Source organism: Lissotriton vulgaris, chromosome 2_1 (assembly GCF_964263255.1).
Source record: "Lissotriton vulgaris chromosome 2_1, aLisVul1.2, whole genome shotgun sequence".
In the NCBI taxonomy this organism is placed as follows: Eukaryota; Metazoa; Chordata; class Amphibia; order Caudata; family Salamandridae; genus Lissotriton; species Lissotriton vulgaris.
This window is the reverse complement of record NC_141687.1, coordinates 765,127,785-765,149,243: the sequence shown is the minus strand read 5'-3', so window position 1 is coordinate 765,149,243 and position 21,459 is coordinate 765,127,785. Positions and strand designations below refer to the sequence as shown.

Below are 21,459 nucleotides of genomic sequence, written 5' to 3'. Positions count from 1 at the left end.
CATTACTGTACGGGCACCCCAAACAAAACAGAAAACCGGTGAGAAAAATAAAAAAAAAAAAATCAAAAAAAAATCACATCTATTACTGCTGAAACACATTTTAATTTGAACTAACAGAATTATGCTGCAAAACAGGATTGTCACTTACAGTAACTAACAAACATGTACGAAATTGAACTGGTGCATTTTCAAACTAGCCCATTTCCACTACTGCTGATTGAAGCCCTACTTGTTCACGGACTTCCAAAAATGTATGAAAATACAGCCTGAAGGTGGTGCTAACAAGCTATTGTGGTGGCACTAGAAGACACCACAATTTGCCTCCCAACAAACACCATGTATCTACTTCAATAAAGGAATAACTTTAAAATGTCAAACGTGTGGCACTTAAAGATCCAAGATGAAGCTCAACACTGCACAAACTGGAACTACCAAAAAGTTCTCCTGCTATTCACGTTCTTGGTCCTCCTATGTAAGCATGGGCGGAAAATCCGTTACGCTCGCGGATTTTCAGGAAATCCGCAATCCGCGAGATTTGCGAATTTCCCGCAAAATCCGCGAGCAGCGGATTTTGCTCGCGCTGCTCGCACTGTTCGCGTGAGTTCGCGCCCCGCGAATAAGTGCAAAATTGCAGAAATACGATCTTAGCAAAACTGAAAGTAACTACTTACCAGGTTCAAAAGTTCAGGCACATCATTAGTAGCCATTTCCTGTAGTGCTTCCTGAGGGGCCCCTCCAGAGTTCAGTTGCCAGTTGAAACTATTATGTTACCCTGCTCTGAACCTCAGAATAGTTACACATATGCCACAAAGGTCCTGAATTACAGCTAAGGGAGACAAGCAGGAGCCAGGCTGGAAGTTAAAATCCATTAATCAGCCCCTAATTCATTATTGTCAGTTGGGGCAGGGCAGGTGTTGTAACTAATTTTGCAACAATGAAAGCACTTAGCAAGTGCAAAAGATCACTAATCAGGGCGCACTAAGGAAGCAGGTGCCAGCTAAAAAAATATTCTGTGACACATTAATCAGCCCCAAATTAATTCAGGTCACTTGAGGCAGGGAAGGTGTGCTTTGCTTTGCCGAAAATAATGTACACTGGACAACCAGAGGGTGTGGTGATGAAACAGAGGGTGGCATGGGTGGGCCAGAGGGTGGCATGAGTAGTTAGAGAGTGGCAGTGGTGACAGAGAGTGGCAGTGATGAAGAAGAGTGTCCCAAACAGGCTGGACACGTAGAAACAACAAGTTCGCAAAACTTGCGACCCGACAGGTAAGTTCGCAAATTGCGAAATTGTAAAAACCCTCGCGAACTGGCAGAAACACGGGCGAACACAAAAAAAAATCCGCAAATTCGCGGGAATTCGCGGATTTTGCGGATTGCGAATCCGCAAAATTCGCGGATTGCCAATCCGCAAAATCCGCTCATGCTTACTCCTATGCCAGGTGATAGGGTATCAATTTAGCCATGCAAATTTACTGGATCACTGATACATTTCAAGTACTACCCTACTGAAACAACCATTTGCAATGCAATAGGTCTCGCATTAGGAAAGTTTGAGCGATTGGTATTGTAAATAAAAAAAATTTAGGTTTTGTTTTTTAAAATAGGGAAATTAATATCTTTGTCATTTACAATGCCAATAGTTATAACTTTTGCAAATGTGACACCTATAGCATTTGTAATGCAATAAGTGTTGTATTTACCCGACTTACATGTATGGATATTACAAATAACAATGGCTTTAATTTTTTTTCAATAATACTTAAATAAAAGTGATTGTAATTTATAATGGCAATAGCTTAAAGTTTTGTAAATAATCTTCACAAAAGTTATGTTCAGTGTATTTTATTGGGACGAAAATCCAATAACAGAAGTGAAATATTAACATCTTTTTGTTACATTTGTAATAAAGCTTGAAACATTGAGAGAACATTTGAACCAGGTGTTGAATGGTTGCACAGCGTGATGCTGTATGCTATGCTTTGAATTGTTTTGCTTTGCTATGCTATGAATTGTTTTGCTATGCTATGCTATGAATTGTTTGGCTATGCTTTGAATTGTTTGGCTATGCTTTGAATTGGTTTGCTATGCTTTGAATTGGTTTGCTATGCTTTGAATTGGTTTGCTATGCTTTGCTTTTAATTGTTTTGCTATGCTATGCGGGTGAGAGGGTGGGTGAGGGTGAGAGGGTGCGAGGGTCCGAAGTAAATTGTGCCAGGGCAAACATAATGAGACAGAGAGAAGAGACTGCGTGGTGACTGCGTTGGTCTGAGAGTGATCAACGTGACTAGAGGCAAAGCATAGCGGATGTAGCATTGCAGCTAGCAAGTGGAGTGTTTTCAAGCTGAGTGTCCCTAGAGAGATGGCAACACTGCAACAGCATTTGAGGAGCAAGGCTACTGTAAACGAGCACGGTAGGCTTTCACTTTAGTCCAGAAAAAAAATCCCCCCCCCCCCCAAAAAAAAGAGAAAGGTGCGTAGAACGCCGAACAAAACACTGCTTCCCCGCGAAATGGATGCAGACAAATGGTGGTGTGCGAGCGGCTTCCTTCGAAGTCTGATGCCGAGGCCGAGGGTGTTTGATGTGCACACGCCTGCCTCACATGAACTGTACGCGATCCGCAAGCTAGGTAGACTTTTCAGACTGCCTACTATAATCTCGCCTATTCAATCCCTAACAGGGTAGAATAGTAGAGACCTAAAAACCATTGATATAAAGAACAAGGGAACCCAAAGTAGCAATAGGTCTGGGACGTTTGGGAGTGTATAATGTTTCTAAAGACAATGGTCTTATAATTATATATGCTATTAAAACCTGTCCGGCTGGACAGCAAATTTAGATTTCAATCTTGGTCTACATTCATTTTTGCTTCTTTCATTCCTGTTAATGTTTGGGACCATTGTCTTCAGAAACACTAAAAACCATTGAAGCGCACTACAGAGCAGCTGGAAGTCACAGCCAGCAACTGGGCTGGAATTTGCAAGCACAGATTTACTCCATTTCAACATTTTTATCTCCACAGCCCTATGGTTCACACCAAGACACACAATTTTCACGGCAATGTTTTCTTCAATATTCAGACCTAACAGATGATACTTACAACATACACTGAACGGTTTTTAACAGCGTTTTTGTATTCTTCAGTTACTTCCGGTAGAGGTTTAGCAGGAGACCTTCGGACCTTTCTTCTATCTTCACTTAATTCTAGCATTCCAGTACTTGATTTGACAAGAGCATCTGCTATTACATCAAAGTCAGTACTAAGGAGGCTTAATCTAAAAATAAAACAGTTTCACATAAAAGTTATAAATCTGCAGAGCAGCATGTATTTACTAAACAAGCATTAATTGTCAGTGCAATATTTTTAAAGCACATTACAATCCTCCATTAAATAACTACTTTTAATAAAACCATTGTCAAGACAAGTTGGTTAAAAACAGCTAGCTGATCAAAAAACTGAATTTTGTTCTAGTGGCAATGTTTTAATACAGCAACTGAACTCCATTTTGAGACATTAAAACTTAGAAAACAACCCTAGATAAACACATTCAAATGTCATGCTCGGTTTGGGGCTCCGAGATTATAGATTCAGACGCTTCCTTAGTAATATAAACAGTGTTGACGCTGCAAGCTCACGCATCACAAATCGTACTTTAGAGAGCATTAACATCAAGCAGAAAAGTATACCAAAAGGATTACTACTTTAGCACAAAGAAATCCTGCAGTGGCAATACAAGGACATGAAGGGAGGCTATAAAATGACCATGGGCGTGAAACACAGGTGGTTTTATGAGGTCTATAACATAGGTGGAAAATCTACAGGATGCAGTAAGTGAAACTGGTTCTTTCCAAGATATCTGAAAGGAGGAAAGCCTTTGACAGTCAATTGTTTCACCCTGCCACATGTGAGCGTCCCTTAATTACTTGCAATTTTTGCATTCCCGATCTGCTGTGACTGGAGCTGCCCATGACAAAGGACAAGAACAAGCCCAGCTGAAGGAGGGAGGAATAAGCCTAGAGCCACAAAAAACAGCAGCTAGAATCTACAAAAACGTTCATTTTTCATGAGAAAGCTTGAGCAGTGACTGCCTAAAAATCAGATAAATAAGAACCCCCGTAAGGAAATACAGCAGTACAGCCACAGTCAAACCCTCAAGTAATATATGTACCTCAATACCACCGCAAAATGTGCAAACAGTAACACCTCAAGCACAAGTACCGCCACAGCAAAGTTACCAAGAACCCCCAGTGGTGGCTATACTTCAAAGTGGACAGGGAAGTGTAATTGAGAGGAGGAAATTCTTTCCAGATTAATTATGTGGGAGGATATACGCAATGAAGGTGCCCATATTTCCATGTAACCAGTATGGTCAGTGATGCACAGACCAAATGAGGAACCACAGTGACATAGCAAACAGTATGCATTCCCCAGATACAGGAGCAACCTGATCTATTAGAGAGGGAGACCTTTAAATCGCTAATAGATCAATGGACATACAAGAAATATCTGGGGAAGTAATGACGGTTCCATTTACTAAACCAGTAGAGATGAAAATAGGAGGGAGACACATTGATGGCCATAACATCTCGCCAACCTGTTAAGTGGCGCAGATGAAAACAGAAAGCAGCCAAGTTAAATGGTACCATTCATTTTGAGTCCGATTAAACCACGATTTGTTCTACCCTCCAAGATTATGGCATTAACAGTAGATTCCTCTAATGGAGATGAAAATCAGAGCACAGCCTGCTGATGTGATAGCATTTACCAAATTTACCAGATCAGTGTTTATCATACTAGCAGAGACACCAGAGTTACTGGGAAGGGAGGCCCAGTTACCCAAAGAATTCCTTTTCAGCGACAAGGGCAAGATTCTTGGCTACCCGAAACCAAGTTAATATTGCAAACAGATGCCTTAGGAGGCAACACCAACCTATGGCGCGCTGATAGTCAGTGACCATAACCATGTTTTATGAACAGGTTTATATTCACTGAGCCACAAAAGGTGGTTAGGGAAATATTGGTGCCATCCAGAAAGACAAACAGTGTTCTTAGAATTGTCATTCTACTGTTAAGGTCATTATTGGAAGAAAGGACCCCCACATCAGCTAAAGCTTTTGATTCGGTTAGGGAAGCAGATCTTTCCCAAGTACCAAACACCTTGTGGACTAAAGGTCCACATGATGTAGGCCTTATTCATACTGCTAGACTATTTACGATTATATTACAGGAAGGTGCTTTCTTACCTAGAGTGAGGTAGTATCCTCTTTCTACAGCAGATGAGGGCATCACCCTTACTATATAGGCATTGCTGGAGCATGGAGCAATTTACCCTCGAGTATCTCCTTGTAGCACCCAGATTCACCTGATTAAGAAGTCTAAGGTTAATCCTTGGTAAATGGTTCAAGACCTACATCACCTGAACGATGTAGTGGTCTGGGAATTTCTAATTGTTCCTGACCACCTCCATTATTTTGACACATTTTTCAGAATACTAAATTTTTCTCTTGGAGATCGGAGAAATGCATTTTTCGGCATCCTCCTTCATTCAAACAGCCATTATTTGCAGCATTCTCCTATCGTGGATCTCTAGTTGCATCCTCTTATACCTCAAGGGTTATTGCGAGACCTAGCATTTTCAAAAGAGTGGCGAAAAATGATCTGACAAACCTTTTAGTGACAGTACATTGTTGCAGCATTTGAATGACATACTAGTTTGTGGTCTTACAGAATAGCAGTGTAGGAACGATACTACATCTATTCTGGTTATACTTGCGCAGAGAGGATACAAGGGAGAAAGTCCAGTACCGTCAAGTCCATTATTTCGGGCAATTACTGCCAGCTTCTGGTTGACTAATAACCAGAGAGCAGCATCTTCAAATCACTGTGGCACAAACCGTTAAAAGGAATGCAGAATTTATCTATACAATTATGTGATACACGGGTTTTTGATTTCAGCACTTTAAAAGCGCATTTGCTGGCTTCAATTAAACAAGCAAAAGACAAAATGACAAGATAACGTGGACATCAGAGATTAGGGAAACTTTTCAGAAATTGAAGACACAACAAATGCCAGTTTTCGGAACTTCTGATTATACCAAGGAGTTCTGCAATGATCAAATGAGGACAGCTGTACCTACGCAGAAACATTCTTTAGGATACAAACCCATTTCATATTGAAGTGGACTGTTGGATTCAGTGATTAGAGGACATTATCATTGTGCGCAAGCTCTTGTCATTGCAGCCTTTGCTATGCAGAAGAGACCCCCACCTTATCACTAGGTCACCTTTTACATTCTATGCCGAGTATGCATGGTTTACTATCATTCAGAAGGCTAAGACTACTCTAACTACACAGAGAGCATTAGAGTATATTTGTCCGAAAGGGTTTAAAAAAAATAAAAATCGAATGGCCATCCTACCAGGATCATAATGCAATCGTGACAACCTTTAGGTAGCACATACATTTGAGTTGCAAATACACAAAGAAAGGAAAATAATGAGACTCCATCTGTTAAGGATATGTTCACATTGAGAATCTGGTGTGAAGTCACCCAGTACTGTAGTTGGATATAAACAGTTGTAACTCCCGTCAACAAATCCCAACAATGTAAACTTTATTTCAGCCCTCCCTCCACCCCTCCAGAGACACACCCTAGAAACATCTCTTCATATCTTATATCATAGGTCAACTGATGTCACACTCTGGGCTTCCTAATATGTTTTATGACCAGAGGTTGGGCCCAGTCTACCCCCTCGCTTCTGATCCACCTCTATTAGCCTGCGTTCCCTCAATTGCTTGTGAGGCGGGGGTCTCTCTGCTAAAGATTCCGTGGTCATGATATGCCACGACCTCACATCTTCCTCTCTTTTCGTCTCTTCGAACTCACCGCATTCGAATCAACTCTGCTGTGGCCCACTCTCTCAAGTCGTTGGCCTAGTTTCCCACTGTGGGGGGAGGTGAGCTCATCCAATAATTGCAATCCTCCTTTTGGCCAACACCAGTCCCAACTGGGGGAACCGTCAAGTGAGATTACCGCTCCATATGGGCCCAACTACTGGCAATTGGGGGAGGGGGGGGGGGAGGAACCAATCAAAAGACCCTCACAAGGCACATGCCCTCCCTATACCATTTTTGGGGTGGGGGCGGGAAGTTAGGTTATCACACATAATTTGAGTGATAGTTTGGGTAGCCTCTACAGTTAGTGGAGGCCACTTTTGGCATTCTTGTGTTAGCATGTTCACACAAGTTACTGTAAGGTTACACAGAGTTAGTCATGCACACTACTAGCTATTTTTCGCCTATGTATTCTTTAGGTGCTTATATGAATAAGCGGACCCTGGGGATACTGCCCTTCATTATGCAGATACATCATGACTGAGCAACAAACCTTCCTTAGAACGTGCATGGTCTGCACACCTTTCCGGAAATACGCAGCATATGCTTACCTTAAACACTACAAGACCCAAATCTCACTCCTACAGGAGACGCATTTTACGCTTTAGGAAACTTCTAAGCTACAGCGGCAGAGGAGGGGCAGAGTTTGCCACAAATTTCTCCTACTACGTGCAAGGAGTAACTATCTGGATTGGCCAGGCACACCCTTCTCGGTTGAGGAGGTAGATACAGACATGGGGGTAGATATATTTTTATAAAAGGTAGACTGGATAGCAGACATGTACTGGTGGGTAGCATATAGGCAGACAGGACCAGTTTGTGCGGTCTTTAACAGGGGTGTCACTAAGTGGTGTAGCTTACCTTGGCTGAGGCTTGGCGGGGACTTTTAACAACGTCATGAACAGAGGCCTGGGTCGCTTCTCCCCTGCCTCTTTACTACACAACTGCCTCCACTAATGCGCTCAAACTAAGGGGAGTGGGCTCAGCAGTGAGGACTAGTAGATATATGACACTGCCCACATTGACACCAGATCAATGCATGGCGTTGGACATCCCCATCAAACTCATTGAGATACAAGGAATGATCTGCGCTTTAGCCATCCGAATACTACAATACATACATAGGTATCCTAGCCCCACAGCTGCTAAGGATTTATGAGACTGCAGTTAGCATATACCAGACTCTTAATGAGGCTACAGTAGTAACATTACTCAAACCTGAGATCCCACACAACTAGGCTCGTCCCGCTCACCAGCATTACTTAATGCGGAATATAAGATACTGGCTGGGATGGATATTGTCCTCCTTGACCCACTGGCTGATACATGGAGACCAGAATGTCTGTTACTGTGCGTCTTCCTTTCACCAGATCCGGCCCTCACTGTAGGTGACACTAGTCATATTAGAGCCGACCGTGTTCCGATAATTAGGAATTCAATTTTTTTCACACCAACCAGGACCAGGTGGATGGCAATATTGTCAGGGTACTTACCTCCCCGACATCACAAATTCAATCACAGGAAGAGCGGCACTTATCAAAATGGTGGTGCTTCTGAACTGTTGTATCTCTTTGCTAATCTATCACCATCTACTCCAGTCCTTTTGTCCCCTAGAAAGTACACTTCGCAATTTCATAAGGAACACATCACAATGAAGAGTGCCTCTAGCCAAACTATACTTACCCTCGGCTCAAGGTGGCCGGTCATTGCCCAACCTAGAACCCCATTCCTCAGCATCCCAGTTTCAGTGGTTGCCCAATGGGTAGCAGAACATCTATCAAATATGGCTGAGAATGGTCCCCAAACACCTTAGACACAGTGCTCCATATCTTCCACCCATGTGTAAAACCACCCAAGTCACTCCCATTACTAGTACAGGTTGCCAGCAGCTCCTTCCATCGATGCCTGGTTCCAACTAAACATATCACACCATACACATCTGCGTTGACACTACTGGGAATGCCGAAGGGCAGCAGGAGAACGACAACAGCAGAAACGGCACCTTAGTATGAGCTCGGGCCACATTCTAGGTGACTTCTACCGTGATGGCATACTCATGACGTAAGCCATAAGAGGAGGAGGAAGGATACAGCGGAGCTCATTTCTCAGTTACACATCCTGGATGTGTACGATGCAACACTGGGGAGTCGTCACACAGGAGCGGAGCTACAAACACATTTCCTAATGCAATATGTACATGTCATGGGAGTGGGTAAACATCTTACTAGATTTGCTCAGCCACCTTGCACACAGACAGTAATAGATCTGGCTCCACTGCACACTCACTGATAAACAGATCTAACCTGTCCATGTACATCCAAAGAGTGGGACAATTTTAGCAAGCTCTATATTAATCCCCGTAATGAAAGGTTCCGGCTGATCCAGTATTACATACTACACAGGGAACATCTCACACCTGACTGAATTGGTACTTTCACAGAGCAGATGCTAGTTGTACATGATGTAACCTTGACGCGGATATTCTACACATGCTATGGTCGTGTCCCCAGTTACATGAATACAGAGAGGTAGTAACGAGATACCTGTCCGAGTGCACTGACAGAACACCGCCAAACACACAGGAGATCTGCATACTGGGCATGTTCACAAGGGACAAAAAGCTACCTCCAGGTTTCGGAACGTTGGCCTGGTGGTGGCTTAGTGCCTCATCACACAACGTTGGAAATCCAGCATAGCTACAGGTCTGGTCCCACTCTATACTTAAAGTGGCTAGGGCGGAGGAATATCTCTTCGTAGAGAAGACACTCTAGGCTTGCGTAAATATCCTATATCCTCCAACTGGGACGCAATACTAATGGCACTACAATTGGCATTGTGCCCTCAAGGGAATGATGGCAGGGAAGTTTTAAAACTAAAATAACACACCCGCATACCAGGGTTCATATAGCTTAATAGTTTTTGAACATGAGTACGGTACAAGAAGTGGAGCATCCTGAAGAAATAAGAGAACTGTTTGGATCATGCTATGTCTGGAAATTGCATGGAGCAAAAGTGATCTCTTTTCCCCACCCGGTTGGTTATAATTTAGTTGTGAACTCTGAATTATAAAGATTGATCTACAATGTTATGATCCAAGGCAAATCTGACTCCTGAAATGCTGGTGGCTCCATGTATCACAAGTGAGTAGTAAGATGCTAGCGAGTGTTACGTGCCAATCTCAGTCACTGTAATGACTCAGCTCAAATGTTGGGACTCCTCACAAACAATTTATAAATGTGATGTTATGTTAGCACTATAGTATATTCACAGAAAGGATCGACTGCTTACGCAGAAAATACTAACTTTAACAAATGTCAATTTTATGTAAACCCCTGTACTGCCTCAATGCTAAACAACAAGATGATAACGTCATATGTAAAACTGCCAACAAAAGACCCAAAAAAAAAAAATAGTGAAGTGCGATACCCTCGGCTACCAACATATGGAAGCTAGTAGGAGGCCTCTATATCCTGAACAAACTGCATTATCCAGGACATAGTGTAACATCACAAAAATTAAATATTTGCGGTGTTAGCAGGAACTTATAAACCTTTGACAAAAGGGCCATTTTAGTGAATGATTAGTTTCATGAATGCCTAGGCCTCTTAGCGCTGAAAATTGCCAGTGTGGTCATACCGTGAGGGCAGGCCCTGGCCTAAGACCTGGCTAAGAATAACCAAGTTTTAAGGGGTTTTCTGAAAGTCTATTAGTTTGGGTCCTCAGGGTGAGTGGTAATGTGTTCCATAATTTACAGGTAAGGTAGAAGAAGCTTCTACCACCCCACTTTACAGTCTGTACCCTGGGAATGTCCAGAAGGGAGGTCGATGACAATCTAAGATTAAATCGTGGGGTGTACTGTATGATTAATTTAAGTAAACCGGGCCAACATTGTAAAGTGTCTGGTGAACAATGCACAATGATTTGAATTGAACCCTCTCCATAACAGGCATCCAGTGCAGATCACAAATAGCTTTGGAGACTGGACTAAACTTTGGGATTTTAAGTAGTAGACTTGCTGCTGCATTTTGAAGTGACTAGCTTCCATACAATCTGTTTATTTTCCCCCATATAGAGAGCATTACAGTAGTCTATCCTTGATAATATCAAGGCAACGATTTCTGTAGAGCCATCGGAATGAAGGGGGAAAACTTTCCTTAGAATTTTCAGCATAAGAAAGTAAGATGTGGTAAGGTTGACCTGGTCCAAGAAAGTTATTTGATCATCTAACATAACTCCCAGGTTCTTTACCTTTCTCACTGGAGATGTACATCGACTTGCCACAACTTGCCGCCAGGTGCCGTTTCAAAACAAGGTATTTTTACCAAATAGCAGTACCTCAGTTTTTTCCCTGTTTAAGCTTTGAACAGTTATCGTGCATCCATTTGATGTGGGCCATGCACACATTGAACTTATTTGCTCCTTTATCTGGCTCCAATGTTAATGACACCACTAGTTGTGTATCATCCGCTTAACAGATCGCATTGTACGCGTAGGAACGGATAAGTTTAGTCAGTGGGGTAGCGTAAATGTTTAATAAAGTTGGGGATAATGAAGACCCCTGGGGCACCCCACACGGCAAAGCAAAAGTGTGTGATGCATGTCCTCCCAACTTTAGGGTTTGCTCTCTATTAAGTAAAAACTAGCTGATTAATTTGGAGGACATACCTGTAATCCTCATTTTAGTTAATTGCTGAATGAGTATTTGATGGAAAATGTACCAGGTATTTTATTAGGGCGTTTTCCAGGACTTTAGGTGGAAAGGGAAGACATAAGACTGGCTGGTAATTTGTGACCTCAGTGGGGTCGTGAGGGTTTACTTCAAGATAGCGGGGGGAAAAAAAGTTTTAAAAAAAAAATCACTATTACGCCCTATCAAGGAAAGACCCTGAATCGAGAATATTATTTACAAGTGGTGCGAAGTAGGAACCATGTGGAGTACTGATGCTGGACAGGGGTCCGATGGAGATCCGGATGTGGAGTTAGTATAAACCTTTCTACTCTTTCCAGGGTCAACTGATTAAACCTTTGTAAACAGGCCTGTGTGGTTGCGAAGTTGCTCTCAGAACACGCCTGCTCATCTGGACTAGGGTCCTTATAATGGTTACGAGAACTCTCTGTATACAGTATTTAGTATCTGCCAGTTTATTACAAAAGGATAAGTCAAGAGTGAATGGTTTTCTTTCATCGAAGTTGGATATGATCCAACTGGTTAAAAATAAATCACTGCATCTTAAAGGCTTATGAATGCACTTTTTTTCATCCCAATTGAAGAAAAGAAAGAAGAAAAACTTTAAACCCTACTTGTTAGATTAGCAAACAAGTATAACAAATGAAGTTAAAGGGTGATTACTTAACAGCACTCTATGTCTGAATCCACCATGACACTTATAATGCAAAGTACCCTTCCTGTAAAGAGGCTGCATTGTCCACTCCATCATTGACTTTTGTTGGTAGGTTCCCACTTCAGTAGGGTGTAAATGTTGAACTAGAATACTTCCCCCTGCCGGTCTGCTTTACTCCATCTGCTTTCACCTCCCCTGTTCCCCCCCCCCCCCCCCCCTACCTATCATTCCCTATAAGATGCGCGTCTTGGCTATTCTACGCGATATTAACCTATTTTATTGTGTTATCGCATGGTTTTCTCCTATGCCTATACTAGATTCCTGCAACAGATGCAACTTTTTGCATCATGTAACGAGCTCTGATACCTTCGGGTCTAGCCAGCGCTATTTAAAACTCTGCAAGGAGAGGCGGGAGAGAATTCTAGTAAGTTCGCCATGTAGTCCTCCTGAAGTGGGAACCTACCAACAAAAGTTAATAATGGAGTGGACAATGCAGCCTCTGTACAGAAAGGGTACTTTGCATTATAACTGTCAACTGGACATTGACAATCGATTTGTTAAATCACCTGGGATTGAGTCAACGACTACCAACTGCCCTGGAACCTTCTAAAAACTTTGAGATTGAGATTAGAGCCTGCAAGAAAAGCTTTCACGTTCAAGCCAATTAAAGGAAACCATCCGGTCAGGCTTCATTCCCTAGAAGATTGTGAATTGCATGCATCCATTTTGCATACAACCAATGAAAGTAATGGTAAGACAGTACAACAATTGGACCTTCTTGTGATAGTGGCAAGGGATGCATTCAATATGTACGGTGTTTCACAGGGAAAGGAATTCACAAAATCACATTTATTACATAAGCTGAGAACTGATCAAACAGGCTAAAGCCACCAACGAAGACAAAAGCAAAGCCAGGTTTTTAGTGGACAATTAAGACCGACATCCCCGTCAGGATGGACAGTCCACGTGCAAACTGATAGCACAGACCACAGTGCAGTGCTCCAAATCATGGCAGACAACACTAACAACGCTGTATTTTGAGAAGAAAGAAATGAAACTAACGTCAACTGTCCAGGACTCTCTCACCCTTTAGAGGACATAAAATTGGTTTATCAATAAGACACGGTGGCAGAGAAAACAAAATGAACGTCAGGACTAGGATTATTAGATATCCAGTAGGAAACCATGCTACCAGAGTACAGAGTTTAGTCCTCACTAGTTAAGGCTTTTTTTGTGGTTTGCATTAAGTGACTTAGCAATCCATCTGAATCACGTGTGGAGTTTGCGATTCTTCAACCAGACTACAGCAGCTGTATCTGAAAGCCCCAAGCCACACCTGTTCCTGTACTGATGTTTCACACATTGAGGCAGCATTTTATGAAGCAGTCTGAAAACACAAAGTCTCATGGAAAAGACTAATAATTTGCAGGGGTGGGTCAGTGAAAAAGACCACCATTTGAACCTTGACACTACTGGTAAGAAGTCTCACCTCCTTTGGAAAATAGAAAGAAGTATGACGGGAAAGAAAAGGGATACAAATCAAGAAGAGGCCTGAAGGCCAAAGGAAACGCACAGAAGGATTGCTTTCACCAGTACATATGCAGAATAGAAACGGTAGGTGGCAGAATAAGTTTGTGTGAAGAATCCGGTCTTATTTTGCTAATAATGCAATAATTTTGACAAGCGGCACCAATTGACACCACTCCAAAAAATAAGATCCATGTATGGTCAGGGAAATGCTTGAGCATATTGGTTTTGAGAGAGCCAAAAGTGTTCTACAAGAACAGTTTCATTATACAGTGGTGACCAATGCAAGAGTGACCATACGGGGGGTTACTCCACAGTACATGTGAACATTTAAATAGCACTAGAATTTCACGTGCAAGCATGAAATGGAACTATTACTACAACGAAAACAGATTTTAGTCTCTCACCTGTTAAATGTTATCATTGTTTGCAGTGGAACCCAACCTTCATCCTGTTTGATCTGTTCCTTTAGGAATTTGTCTCTTGGCAAATTGTGATCGCCGAAGTAATACTGTAAAACAAACCATGAGTGTTCTGACCAAAGGTATAAATGCAAGCATTTATATGAAGCTATTTAGGACAAGTTTAACAAAAGGACAAATGACATATCTACAACATATGAACATTTGGTCCCAAAATATAACAATTTCGGATCTAAGAATAGTCACTTGTCTGGGACTTCAGAGGAGACCCTTTAACCAGGCAGTCAAGACGAATGCCAGCTCTACGCAAGTGTTTGGTGAGATCTTACAATAAACAGATGTAGATCACAATCAGGCAATTAAAGCATTTTAACTAGAGGTAAGGTACTAGACATTCACAGTAAAGCTTTACAAAGACAAACACCCACTGTATAAGAGTGGATAGCATTGCATACATTTAAATATCAAAATAAGTGACGGCTGGAATGCTGAACATTGTAATTCACCCCCAGTCACAGATCTGGGTTAAATCTGTTGGTTTTTGCTCACCATGCCACCCCAGCTTGGCCCAAGCCATATATATGCAAATCAGCCTTGACCTTGCTTCCAATGATGACAGTCAAAATATGGATTATGATATGTTGTTACTTCTAAAATGCAACTGTTACCCGAAGGTGTCCTGGCGCTGACTGAAGTCCTACTGAGACCCTACATGGTGGACCGATACCTAGATCGGTGTGACTGGGGGTGAATGTTTGTATTGTTTAGCATTCCGTCCATCATTTGTTCATTCTGCTTTTGTGGCCCTACGTGGGAAAGGTATGCCCAGACGTAGGACCGGACCTCACTGTTCAAACTTGCCTGGCTGAGGGGGTGATGCCCGAAATCAGTCCTAGAGTGGCAGTTTCTGGTCCAGGAAGGGCCTGGCATATCGGGATGGTCTGGTCCAATGGGGAACAGGGTCAAAACTAATTTGCATATGGCTGGGTAACAAAAATGGGGTGGCGTGGTTAGCAAAAAAATAGATTAAAATAACTATAGGATTAAACCCAGATCTGTAACTGGGGTGAATATTGGATTTGTTCAGCGTTCCATCCATCATTTGTTCCTTTTACATTTAAATAGCAGCTGGAAAAAAAAAAGCTAAAAAACACTGGACTTAGATTGTTCTTCACGTTTTACCCACTATATTGCTGAGATCTTGTTCCACTGGCATAGTAAAAAAACAGTATGAAGTTCATATTGCCAAGGCGGGTGAGGGAAAGGCTTGTTGAAATCAGTATGAGTGACCCCTTTAAAAACAGAAGACAACCAAGGTACTGCTCCGAGCCTGTCAGAATAACGAAGGGAGATGAGGAGAGGACCCTCGTAAAGTAAAATCACAGCCATCACAGAGTTGTTTCACCAACATACACTATAAACCAAGACAACGTAGCCTTTAAAAAGTTGGTCAAATATAAGAAACCCAACCCAGAAAACATAAAAGGATTTTCAAGTTTAACAATTTAATATAGATTACTAATTTGTCACATGCACACACTGCAGTGAATATTAGGAGGATTCATTGGACCGTGAACAAGCAATATGACTTCACACAAAAACACCAAGTCCAACATCATACCTCCATTTGTTCACATATTTTGATTTCCAGATCAGAGATTTGTTCCTTGGCGCCATTTTCTGCCATTTCTCAAAATCCTGCAAATGTTCATAAAAAATGAATATATTGTGAACAGACACCAACACTCCATACATCTTAAATGTACTTATTTAGTTGCATTTACTCCAAACGAATTAGAAACCACACTAGATGACAAAGCTCTGTGAATAAACCCTCAGGGCCCCATAGTGAGTCGAATTTCTGCTTTTTGTGCTTTATTGACAAAGATATTTCTGACATTCCAATAATAATGGAAAGGTAATGAAACCATTTAAAGACAATGAGACGTCTTAATGAACTCTGCCATGCAATGATAGTTTGTGTTGTGGTGACAAGACGCACAGTATTGGTCATGTCTCAGTGAGTGGAGGTGGGAATGCAAGCATGTTGGGAAGTCCTAGTATTACATAAGCAGGGAATCTGGGCATGCTAGTGTGGAATATCTTCTCTAAGGTCTACAATACATTTGGAATTTAGGGCACTCCCATAATAAATGCAGCAGCTTTCTGGCTTCCCCACAACCCCACCAGCATCTGCCACCATGTTAAATATCATGTAAGCATTATGTTCACATTCGGATACCAATAGCAAGCATTTTTGACGGCGACTTCCCTCAAAGCAGATGTCAAACGTAATCTAGTATGCATTTGTTCCCACTCCTCTTTCAGACTCATGCCTTGCTCTGCTGCCCATCAGGGTTGGCAGCCCTTATTTAGACTCCACGAGTTATCTGCAAACATCTGCTAGCAGTTCTGGGTCTTCTTTCAGCACCAGTCATCTCACAAATTACATAATTTGGCAGCTGGCATTCAGTTTGATGGCGTGCTGCAAGACGTAATGTCAGGCCTTCCTTTCTGGTAGCCCTTTTTTCTTCCAAGCCATTCAAACTCGTCAATACCCAGCTCAGTTAATAGGTCACCTTCTCTTGTGCATCTCTCTGTGTCCAAGCTTAAAACTGGAGAGTTTCTAATGTTGTGGTAAACAGCGGGTTCCAGGTTATTGTGATAAACGACCAGGGAAAACCTCTGGGCAGATGTTACCGAAGCACAGTGTCTCCTATTCAACAATGGCTCTTGCCATATTTGCGTGGCAGCAATCATCTAACCAGTGAAGCACCACTATTTAAAAAATATATATATATATATATACACACATTCTTACAGGGAAGTGAAATTCCTAAAGCCCAACAGATTGTTTGGTTCCAAGTGCAACATTTTCATGTGTATTTTCACCCTGGAACACGTAGGCCCAACCCCCTTGGCTACCAGATTACAGGACAACATTATGGATCAGAGAAAGGCATAGTCTGCAGTTAAAGTAATATTTATGTCCATGCGTCCACCGTGAATCATATCTGTTCATGGCCAGACCTGGAGAAGAGAGGGGGAATTGACACCCATCAACTTTCCTTTTTCTATCCCCCCACATTCAATTATCATCACCCAATACCACCACCAAATCGGGTTATACCCACTGAACATCCCTGGAATTTTGGAGGCCCATGGCTGACCCAGAAGAACAGGAGTAGGGAGTGGGTACCTCGCCCCTGGTACTCCAACAGAGGACAACCTGTGGGTGATGGGTGGCGAGGCATTCACACCAATAATAGATTTGATTGCCTCGAGATGGTTGATTGACATTAACATTTACCATCATTAAATCAGTCTGACAATAGGCAGTTAGGGATGGATCCACGTATGCAACATGTCCACGTCACACATACTAATGATTGCGTACCTTTTAGTGGACATGCTGTCATACGAAAGATCTCTGCACAGGAAGGTAGCCCCTCACAAACTACCCCTTTCAAATCTTATCCCAATATCATCCAGACTCCCACTTGTAGTCCTGTAGTTTGGCACCTTCAAAGCGATGTTTTATGCATCATCAATGAAGCGTGCGTGGATCCCAGTGTCGTGAAGATTGTTCCAAGTGAGAGCGCCAAGGCAGATACTCTGCTTATAGCCCAGGACTCCCAGTCAGAGTTTATTGCTAATGGTTCAACCAAGCGCGCTGGCCTTACCCTTATCTCCTGGAACATTGCCGGAATTGCAAGGAAACTGGACACCCCCTTCTGGCCTAGGTTTATAGGGGGAAGGATTTGATATAATCCTCCTCCAAGAAACTTGGTGCCAAGAGCAAGTATATATAGAGGGGTATTCATCTTATTGCCTTAATGCCACTAAATCCAGTTCAGGTAGGGCCAAGGGGGGCCTTCTGATACTACTGTCCAACAAGTTGTGTAATTACAAAGTCAAAAGCAGCACAATTGTGGATACTCACAGCCAGGTAGTAAGGGTCGAATGTGGTAAGGGAAACGATTTGGTCCTTGTCAACTTTTATAATAATATCTTTGATGTAACCAGAGGGAATATTTTATTCCCTTTGGAAAAGGAAATCGTAAAGGTTTTGGGCATCTCAAACAGAAGGGCTGATATCCTATAGGCAGGGGATTTTAATTTACAGCCTTGCCACTTATCAAAAGGGAATCCATGCGGTTTTGGTACAGAGATGGTTAATCCCAGGGGGTGTGTGGATGGAAGTAAGGATTTTCTTCATTTCCCACATTGCCATTATGGCTCTATTCTAAATAAACTGTTAATTAAACTAGATTTATGTCTGTTAAATTGTAATAAAAACAGGTTGAATGTTATTTGCCCCACCTTCACAGGGAGGGATGCTGGGACTTTTATTGATCACATTTTGTATTCCAGCAACGGAGACTTCCTAAATCTATGTATTAGAGAGGAAAGTCTAAGTGATCATAATAGCATCTGTGTTACCCTACCGGGACGGGGTGCAAATATAGTGTCTGGAGTAACCTGTTCCACTGACATAGCTCCGATTAGACCAAACGGTCCGAGGATTAAATGGACAGGAACCAACTCCATGGCTAAACAAAGGGAGGTTATAGACCGTTGCAAAACTGAAATCAGTTATTGCCTAAAAAATGTTATTGATCCTGATTTCCTGTTATCACAATTTATCAGGCTCAATACTATTATCGATGCTATTTTTACTAGGAAATCCTCATCTAAAAGAGTTGTAAAACTAGGCTGGTTTGACAAATCCTGTACAGTTGCTCTACGGGAATTGAAGAAAGCCCTAGGTATTAAACCCCGAGACAGTAATAGAATTAAACAATTAAGGGTTATTTATAAATTGGCAACTTCTAACAGAAAAAAGGGTTTACAAAGTGAATCATGGGATAAGTTGAAGGAAGAAGCAGAGACCAAAAACTGCAAACTTTACTGGGAAACAATTAATAGTTCCTTTTTGAACACTGATGGAATCCCGGAAATAACTTCTTATGTTGCCTGTGAGGAGTGGATTACCCATTTTACTAATATTTTTAACCCTGAAGGGATACCCCTAACTTCACCAGCTACTGAGCCCTCCTCTTGGATACCCTTACCCCTGGAAATAACCCTGGAAGAGGGACATGAAGGACTTTCTAATAGTAAGGGGGGTAAGGCCCCGGGCCCCGTCGGGGTCCCCATTGATCTAAAAGCTGAACCTAATTTGTGGGTTCCTATCCTGGTGAGGACTTTTAACTGTGCAGTAGAAGGTAATATCCCTCCCTCCTGGGGTCAATCAGTTATTATCCCCCTATTTAAAAAAGGGAGTAAATCGGAGGGTTCAAATTATCGTCCGATTTCTTTGTTGGACGCCTCAGTAAAGGTCATGAGCAGAATTCTGCTCAAAAGATTAGAAACTTGGGCTACAGATATGAATATTTTAACAAAAGTGCAATATGGCTTCAGGAAAGGTATGGGCACCCTGGAGCAATGTGTAAATTTGGACCTTATTTTAAAGAAATATACTGTAGCCAAAAAGGGCAATCTTTTTTATGTTTTGCTGACCTGAGCAGCGCGTTTGATTTAGTTGATCATGCCATTCTTTGGAAGGTTTTACTTGAGTCAGGGGCACCTAAGGAAATAGTTCATTTTTTAGCCAGGCTCTACGAGAGACTCTTGTAAAGTTAGTTATGGCACCCTAGGCGAATGTACGCCGTTCTTCAAAGTCTCACGGGGCATTCGCCAGGGATGCGTGTTGGCCCCCCTTTTATTTTCCCTTTTTATTAATTGTATTGATCGCATCTTGGTTGATACCCCAGCAGATGCCCCTCTGATCGGAGGCAAACCCGTCCCAATATTACTATATGCGGACGACGCCGTTCTTTTATCTCGTACCCAGATTGGTTTACAGCGACTAATTGACAGATTTATGCTGTTTATTCAAAACAGAAGGCTTCGCGTGAACAAATCTAAGACATATGTAATGCAGTGTGGGCAGTCCACTAACAAACTGAAGTCCAGCTTTTTCTTAGATAGCAAAATGATTTTACCTGTATCATCTTGTCGCTATCTGGGAATCACCTACGCCAATGACGGGTCATGGATACCCGAGTTTGATAATATCAGGATGAAAATGTTGCGAACCACCAGTAGTATTTTCCGGTTTGCATCCAAGCTCGGATCGAGAAGTATTTTAGATATGATTAACATATACAACATACGTTGTGTTTCCTCTGCATTGTACGGGGCGGGTGTGTGGGGACATACTGAGGGCCCATCGCTCCAAAAGGATGAAAATAAGTTTCTAAAAAGATTGTTATGTCTCCCCCCCTCCGCCTCTGTCCAACTAACCCATGATGAGGTGGGGATCGAGTTCATTTCCGACTTAGCAGCCGTTCGGCCACTCTTATTGTGGCGTTCTATTTGGGCTAAGTCAGAAACTCGATTCACTCAAGAAATTATTCTTGATTGTATAGGCCTGGATTATTCACTTCGTATTGAGTGGCTGAAATCCATTCATTACTGGTACAAAACCCTATTTGAAATTGATATTCTCCTTGACCCCGAATTGGCGGTTGCGATCCCCAAAAAAGAAATCAAACAAACATTTTTAAACTTTAATAAGAAAGGGCGAGATATGGTGTATGGCAAGTTAGCCACCGTGAAGTTCTATAAAGAATTAAATTTAACTCCGGGGTTTCAAGCCTACCTTTCGAATGTCTCTCGACCCTCTCATCAGTTTGTACTAACCCGCGTTAGGTTGGGTATTGCACATCACCTTGTCGCCTTCCCAGTACAGAAATTAAGATCTGAGACTCTCTGTCCATGCGACAACACTTCACGCCAAAGCTGCTGTCATTTTTTACTTTTCTGTCAATTCTATCATTTTTTAAGAATAAGGTACCTAAAACCTATCTTTATAAAATACAATATTCGTTCTTTTAAGAGTGCTCTAGAGTTACTATCCTCCGTAGAGAATGTGGATATATGTTTTTTTGTTGCCACTTTTATCTTGAAATGTACAGCTGCCAGGAAGTGTAGTGCTGCCATAATTTTATACACTCCTGTCTGTACACATTTTCTTTAACAGCATATTGTATTTAATCTCGCATTACGCCCTTTGTCTGTAAATGTATGGTCCCTCTAACTTTCCCTTTTGTACTGTATTTTGTTCTAGCTCTATTGAAATACTGCTCAAATGTACAGCTGCCAAGAAAAGTATGTGTGATAATTATCTTTATTCCTGTACGTACATGCATGACCCTTTTTTAGCTTTTTAATTCTATATCATATTTTTAAACATGTTTTGTTCCC

At 41.9% G+C, this 21,459-nt stretch overlaps 1 protein-coding gene across 3 annotated transcripts in view; it reads right to left on the bottom strand.

The window, feature by feature from the left end:
• The window catches only part of SSB (small RNA binding exonuclease protection factor La), a 100,576-nt gene that overhangs the window by 58,239 nt on the left and 20,878 nt on the right, over nt 1-21,459 (bottom strand). For all 3 annotated transcript variants that reach the window (XM_086956087.1, XM_086956086.1, XM_086956088.1), the window contains exons 2-4: nt 15,809-15,885; nt 14,173-14,276; nt 3,101-3,275 (exon numbers count right to left, since the gene is read on the bottom strand). In XM_086956087.1, coding sequence (XP_086812213.1) covers nt 3,101-3,275; nt 14,173-14,276; nt 15,809-15,874 — 345 coding nt within the window. In that variant the 5' untranslated portion in view covers nt 15,875-15,885. The remainder of the gene's footprint in view (nt 1-3,100; nt 3,276-14,172; nt 14,277-15,808; nt 15,886-21,459) is intronic.